General features: G+C 33.1%; 2 protein-coding genes across 3 annotated transcripts; one reads left to right on the forward strand and one right to left on the reverse strand.

Annotated features, from left to right (window-relative positions):
- LOC107618224 (nudix hydrolase 26, chloroplastic) lies at positions 315-3,000 on the forward strand. 2 transcript variants are annotated; one of them, XM_016320230.2, is made up of 6 exons: positions 315-605; positions 677-727; positions 1,588-1,680; positions 2,122-2,216; positions 2,443-2,557; positions 2,662-3,000. In XM_016320230.2, the coding sequence occupies exons 1-6, from the start codon at positions 420-422 to the stop codon at positions 2,725-2,727; spliced, it is 606 nt and encodes a 201-aa protein (XP_016175716.1). In that variant the 5' UTR covers positions 315-419; the 3' UTR covers positions 2,728-3,000. The 2 variants fall into 2 exon arrangements, with proteins under 2 accessions (XP_016175716.1, XP_020965926.1); XM_021110267.1 differs by having other exon boundaries at positions 2,456-2,557.
- LOC107618223 lies at positions 3,119-5,108 on the reverse strand. The gene has a single exon (XM_016320229.2). It carries the CDS (start codon positions 4,975-4,977, stop codon positions 3,517-3,519), a length of 1,461 nt encoding a protein of 486 aa, XP_016175715.1. The 5' UTR covers positions 4,978-5,108; the 3' UTR covers positions 3,119-3,516.

Raw genomic sequence — 8,006 nt, forward strand, 5'->3', positions numbered from 1 at the left:
ATTTTTCATAGCATTTTAATTTATTTATTTTGTTAATTAAAAAATTTATTTAAACTGCATAAATTAATAATGGGCCAATACACCCAATAAGAAATAATACATATAATTCATGTATGTAATCATATAATAGAATCATGGAAAATTATTATTGTATATGATCGATTATATTCATTGTTATACAGACTGAAAATTTATACAGACTGAAAATTTATTTTCAGTATGTTCATAAAAAAATTATTAACTTAAGTTTCGCGTGCATGGCACGAGTTATTACCTAGTTAGAGTAGAAAAGGAGGAAAGAAAAATAGTGGTAGAAGGGCATTTTGGTAAAGTACGAGGGGTGAGTGAAGCTCCGATTCCGAATAAGGTGAAATGGGTTTTAATTATCCCATAAAAAGGAGGCGCTCCTCCTCTCTGGAATGGCTTTATGCCGAATAGCTCACCCATCCCCAGTAGTTTTCCGTTTTCCGAAATACCCTTCGAAGCTGCTTAAATTCTCATCGCTGCCACTCTCCTTTCGTTGCTCATCATCATCGTCAATGGAAGCTGCTCCCGAAGGTTACCGCAGGAACGTTGGCATCTGCCTCATCAACAATGACAAAAAGGCACCAACTCTCTCTCTCTCTCTCTCTCTCTCTCAGTAACTGTCTTTTAATTAGGGTTTCTCTGTTTTCAGATCTTTGCGGCTTCGAGGTTGGACATACCCAATGCTTGGCAAATGCCGCAGGTCATTCATTTTTATTTTTTATTTTGCAATCATTATTATTGCCAATGAGGAATAACTCAAATAGCATAGTCTCTTCATACTCAATTAAGAGGTTGCGGGTTCAAATCTCCTATCTTTGGTTAGAAAAAAAAAATCACTGTATGAGTTTTCAGCTACTTTTAATAAATTCAAATTAGGTATATTTTCTGCCCTAATTTATTTAGTGTAATACTTAATTGGCAATTTAGTCCTCAATCTTTTAGAATATTAGAAAAAAAAAATCTGCTTTCAACTATATTAAAATGTTATTGTAAAAGTATAGGAAAGATTTCAAGTGCACCGGGGAGTACCGGTGCACTAGTTGTTTTAACCGTTGATTTCAATTAATATATATTATATATATTTTTTATAATTCAGATCAACGGTTAAAACAATTGGAGCACCAGTACTCCCGGTGCATCTGAAATGTTTCCAAAAGTATAAACTATTTACTTGTGGGTTGATGTTTTGGATGGGAAGAGAAGAAAGGGAGGCTTCAAGGAGTAACTAACTATAAATCCATTCTTGGCTCACAAACCCACCCTTGAGAACAATTGTTTTTTTAGGTGCAAGTGTATAATTATTCTTGATAACTAAACTTAGAGTCCCTTTATGATTATGTTATTTGAAAGTAAAAGTATTTAGTATCTGACTAGAAATTTGCATAGGCTGAACCAACATGGGAGTTCTAAATAGTGTTGCTAATGAGTAAATAGACAGAGAAAGAAGTCCAAAGACAGAGAGTTATGCTGCTTATATCGTTCTTGCAATGTATTATTTGTTGAAAGGAATGATATATAACTGTATTAAGTCTGTAATGAACTTAATGTGGTATTTTTTAGGGTGGTATTGATGAAGGTGAGGATCCAAGAAATGCAGCTATCAGAGAATTAAGGGAAGAGACAGGAGTTAGTTCCGCAGAAGTGATTTCTGAGGTGCAAATTATAAAGTCCTTTTCTTGCCTTCTACAAAGGTTTTCGGACAAGTTACATAGTTCTTCCATCTAGGTTCTCTTATAAGTTATAACCACCCAATCATGTTTTGCCATTCAAATGTCTCATTGATTAAATATGGTTATATACTTATATTGTTCCATATCATTAAACTAATTAGGCATTGCATATGTTACTATATGATATATATGAAACCATGTTATATGGCAAGCTTCTAATACTTATTCCTACTAAGGTACTAAGGTTGAGTCTTACAAGGGAACTTACCAATCTATTTTCCTCTCTCTCTCTCTCTCTCTCTCTCTCTGTGTGTGTGTGTGTGTGTGTGGAAGAACCTCTACATACTCATCGTGCTCTCTCTCTCTCTCCCTCTCTCTGTGGAAGAACCTCTACATACTCATCGTGTTGGATTTTTTCTTGCAGGCACCTCATTGGTTGACATATGACTTCCCACCACAAGTCAGGGAGAAATTGAATATTCAGTGGGGATCTGATTGGAAGGGTCAAGCACAAAAATGGTAAACAATTGGATCTCCTCAGTCCATATCAAATTATGTTGCTAACAACCCCATACTAGTCAGATAACATTTTGTAACCGATGGATGCTTCTAACAACTTTTTAACCCCATATTCAATGAGTTTATAGAGAGTTATAGATATACTTTAAAGCTGTGTGTATTAGTTTGGGGAAGAAGTGATATCTTGGTTTTGGCAATACTATTCTTGATCCCTTGATATTCATAGGTTTCTTTTTAAGTTCACTGGTCAAGATCAAGAAATCAATCTTTTGGGTGATGGTACAGAGAAAGCTGAGTTCGGTGAATGGTCATGGCTGCCACCAGAGAAAGTAATTGAGCTTGTGAGTAATGGTGACTGTGATAAACATTTCTTCACCCCAATTTAGAATGTGTGATGCTCTAAGCGAAATTGACTTGGCTTATATCTTCTATTTGCATTTTTCAGGCAGTGGATTTCAAGAAGCCTGTGTACAAGGAAGTCCTAGCAGCATTTGCTCCACATCTCCAATAAGTTTTGCTGAAATTGTTATGGCAATGACAGTTGCCTTTGAGAGTTGTGTGGGCTGCGTAGAAAATAATGTATTACAAACTGTGTCTCTTGGCCATAACTTGTATTGTGTTTTCAATTGGGGAGGGCCATGAACTGTATTTATAGGCATCTGTCCAAATTTTGTTTCATGAATGAAATATCTGATACCTCATTGGTATTTGTCTTTGATACCTATCTAGAGTATGTGCAAAAATAACCCGATACAAATAAATTGTACTGGAAAATTCACACTTATGTCTTGGAAGAAAAGGAAAAACTAAAGGATGTTCAACAATGTCTGTGTCTTCAAATAAGGGACCCTGATACTTGTCACCATATAGGGATACCAGATTCCCAATGGACATGAAAGTAATTCACTAGTAATATATTTCTATTTTAGTATCATTCATTTTCTAAAAGTAAATAATTTGCGCATCAATAATTCTTTTCTGTACACTGGATAATTTGTACAAACAAACAGTAGTGTTACCCTCTCTCTTTTCCCCTACTAAAACAGCAGCAAAATATTGCCCAAAAGTTGATGGAGCCTTTTCAATGAAAAAACATTAGTGTTCCTTCACATAAATTTCCAAGAAAGAAAAAGTATACACATTGAAGAAACTACTTTTCATTCCTTAAGATTCAGTGTCTAAATCAAATTCCTGAGAACTCTGTAATATCTTCACTTAGAACATCAATCACCCTGCGAGTTAAGCATTGCACAGATTCTAACAGCTGTGAAGAGAATAGACAAGACCAGGAACAATAATCTCATTGCCTTAGAATGTTTTCTATCTGTTCTGTCACAATGTCAGCCACAATCTCAGGTGAGAACCTTCTTATCATGTCCTCCCTCGCCTTTCTTCCTTTGGCCGTAGCTGCATTGCGATGATCCATCACCCGCCTCATAAGATTCTGAAGTTCATCCACGCAAGGTTCAGCCCAAAGATGCCCCATGAATGGCCCTTCCATCACTTCACTCATTCCATCCACAGGTAGTGGATAGCTATTATCATCTGTCAAATACTCAGTTGGCCCTGACCAATTCGTTGCAATCACCGGCAGCGACATTGCCATGGCTTCCACAAGAGGTCTCCCCCATCCCTCTCCTCTCGAAGGAAGAACAAACGCATCAGCCGCTTTGTAAACTCTCGGCAACTCACTTTGCGCTATGTGGGAATTGATTACATATACAGGAGCGAAACCCCCAACCGGTTCTGCAAGATCGGAACTCTCCACAAAATCCATTATTTTGTTCCCAAAATCTGTGTCAGTGTGATATGGATTTGTTAACAAGAACAAAGCAACGTTATCATCCTTTGAGAATTCCTTCAAGTATGCTTTCAACAAGACATCCCAACCTTTCCTATACTCCCACTTGAAGATACTCAAAAACACAAAATTCTTCTTCGCGCTAGAAGAGCCTAAAATGCATTGCCCTCTTGATGCGAGATCCAATGGCTTGTACTTGGCAGGATCAAAGAACTTAACATCAATAGGTTGAACAATCTTCACCACCTTGGAAGGATCAACACCACTTCCCACAAATGTGGATTTGTGAAAATCAGTGGGAACCCAAACATAATCCATTTTGTTACATCTCTCTACATGTTCACCATTAACTCTATCAGTCTCAAACATAGTCCTACCAATCACAGACTTGAAATCACTGTAAAAAGGTGATGGAGGGCATGGAAAAGTTTGAAACAATGGGGGGTACCAAGCACCAGGTTCACTATGGCACACCACAATGGTCTCATTCATTCTACACTCTGTTCGGTATAGCTCATAAGCCAAATTCTTCATTTCTTGTGGCAAACCCTCCCAAAATTCCAATGATTCTTGATCTCCATGGTGCTCAATTGTCAACCTAAATGAATGCATTTTGGTGTGGCTATGAAGGGACAGAACATAAGACCAAGCCTCTGAGCTATACCCACCGCCTGAGAGAAAAGGAGCCATCCATAGCACACATTGGGAGGGCACAAAAACTGATTTTGAGGGTGAAAACAGAGACCCAATTGCTTGAATTAGGGTTTGTGATGTGAGTGAGTGTCTCAAGTAGTGAACTTTATAGTAGTTTGTTCTTGTGAAACCTAATGTGACTGCTAAAATAAGAAGCAATAAGGGCAGTGTGTAAAATGCAAAAAAATTGAATTTTGATTTGATGGGGTGGGTTGTTATTGGGGGTGAATTGGGATTAACATGTTGGTTTGATTCAAAAGAATTCATGAGAACATGTATTGTTGGAATTATACCAAGGTTCTAGAGAGAGAAGTGAGAGTGACGAACCTGCAGAGGGAACCCAACGAAATACAGCCTCTAGAGACCTAATTACTCGCTCTCTCTTGATCTTTTTAAAGAAAATCTTCAAGTTAAAATTGGGATTTTGGGTTTTCCTTGCTAATAGGAAAATGTATTGGAATTTTCTTTTTCTTTTTTATATTTTTTATTATTTGTCTGAAGTGTTAATGTTAATTATTGATATTTTAGAGAATTTAAATTCTTTTAGATAACTTTTATTTTCACAGTTCAATTTTTATTCAATAATTATACTATAAGTTTTTACTACTATCATCCCTTTTTTTTTGACGACTAGTTTTTTCAACTATTATCATCTAATTAAATTCATATTTTATCACCATTCAAACGATAATACAATGAAATTTTTATTATTTTTGTAATTATGTATAATTGATTTTTATGTTATCATCCAATTATTTCTTTATCCAAATTCTATTTTATTCTAATAATATTTTACAATCATATATCTCGTTTACAATGTAAATGAGATATAGGTAATTTTTCAATTTTCGTATATCTCGTTTACAATATATGTATTTATAAATAATTAAATATAATTTTTGAAAATAATAAAAAATATTTAGGCTTTTAATTTGACGACGGGGAATGCTAGGGGGACAATGATTTTGTTGAACAATATGAACAACTACCAATCAAATAAAAACACACTACATCTCCAATTTAACCCCCTAAATTTTAATATTAAAATAACCATCCGTACACTAGTAAAATGAACATTCGATATATCTATTGTTTACATTGTTTAATATTTTCATTGTTTATCTATACTTTTCCTTTGACCAAATCCTTAAAATGAAATATTTCAAATAATAAAAAAGATAAACCGTCCATTTTAAATAAAGAGAGAAGATGGACGGTCCATTTAAAATAAGCATGTTAACACGTTCATAAGTGCACTGTTAAACTGCCCACGGTTAACATGGTTATCGTGGATTGACTTTTAATAGAATCATCCAACCAATCAATCCATCTCCATTGAGTTTTTTATGGAATAAGGTTATTTAAATTATATTTCAAAATTTTATTTATTTTCATGCAATAAATGAAATTTTTATGTACTCCCATACCACAAATAAAATTTCGTAAATTTAAAATTTAAAATTTTAAAATTTATTTTTAATTATTTCTTTTAAAAATTTGAAATTTCGTTTGCTTTCTGAGTACATAAAAATTTAAAATATAATTTAAATAACCTTATCCTAGACATAACTCAATGGAGATGAATTGATTGGTTGAATGATTTCTATTAAGAGTCAATCTAAGGTAACCGTGTTAATAGCATGGTTCTGAAAATCGAACCGGACTGGCCGATTCAACCGGAATAACCAAAAACCGGTCACTTAGTCGGTTCGGATAATGTTAAAAACTATCTGCCAAAAAATCGGTGAAAAAATCGGCAGTTAACCGGTGAACCGGGAGAATCGTCCGATTTTTTAGCAATTTTTGGTTTGAAAGTTGAGATTATGGTTCTGAAAATCGAATCGGACCGATTTTTTTACTTTTATTTGGTTTCTGATTTCTGATTCTGAGTTTGCTAATTTCTGCTTAGCTTGAGTTTATGAATTTCTGAGTTTGTAAGCAGATCCCTACCCTGCTTCAATTTTCATTTTTGGGAGTTAATTGCTGTTTTTTGGATTTGATTATGTTGATTGTTGTTTGTTTGTCTGGGTTCATTATTGTTTTTTCATTGCCGTCTTTTGCATTTGATTTCTGTTGAGCGCTGCTGTCTTCTGCTTTTTATTTTTTTTTTCCTCCAAATGCACTCGATACCCTAACAATTTTTGGATCCTTCAACCTTAGCCATTGTGACGATGATGATGAAAAAGCCTTCGCTGCGGTTGATGATGCCTTGTCTTATGCTTTTTAGCTTTTTTTATTTTTATTTTATTAATTAAATGAATTAATCAGGTTTTTGTGATTCTGTTTTTATAAGTTTTAAATTATGTTTTTGTTCTGTTTTTAATTTGTTACTGTAATTTGATTTCATATGTTTTTGTAATTTTGTTTGTTTGTTCCAAATTATGATTATGTTTATTCCAAATTTAAATTATGATTATGTTTACATATTTAATGGTTAGTGGTTATTAGTATTACTGATTTGTTTGTTATTTTTTATTATTAGGTTATAAATTAAAATATTTTATTTAATATTTAATTAAACCGGTCGAACCCCGGTTGAATTCCGGTCGAATCATTGAACCAGTGAACCAGTCACCTCACCAGTTTATTGACCGGTCCGGTTCTTGCAACCTTGGTTAATAGTGGACAATTTAACAGTGCACTTATGTGCTTTTAAAATAAACGTGTTAACGTGATAAATTAACAATCCATATTTCTTATTATTTAAAATGAACTGTTTATCTTTTCTATTATTTGAAACATTCCATTTGCAAGAGTTTGGTCAAATTAAAAATATTAATATTTTTTATTATTTTTAAAAATTATATTTGGAATGTTTCAAATAATAGAGAAGATAAACCTTCCATTTTAAATAAGAGGGAAGATAGACGGTCCATTTAAAATAAACATAGACGGTCCATTTAAAATAAGCACGTTACATCTATCATACGAAAATTGAAAAATTACATATATCTTATTTACACAATAAACGAGATAAGAGAAAGATATTTATTTCGATAATTATTATATTTAATTTATTTATTAAAATAAAAAATCCGAATATTCATGGATTTGATTAAAGACATAAAAGCATTGAGAAAAACAAACTTTTAAAGGAAAAATTATCCATCAATCTAAGCAAAACATATATAAATATCCATATTTTATTATAATATCATCGAATATAATTATGTCTTTTAAAAAAGATAATTTCATACATTGTTAGTATTAATGAAATTTGTACAAATAACTGGTTGTGTATAACCATATTAGCACATATTAACACAAATAATTAATTTTAAAATTAAAGTTACAAT

This window comes from Arachis ipaensis, chromosome B09 (genome assembly GCF_000816755.2).
Source record: "Arachis ipaensis cultivar K30076 chromosome B09, Araip1.1, whole genome shotgun sequence".
Lineage (NCBI taxonomy): Eukaryota > Viridiplantae > Streptophyta > Magnoliopsida > Fabales > Fabaceae > Arachis > Arachis ipaensis.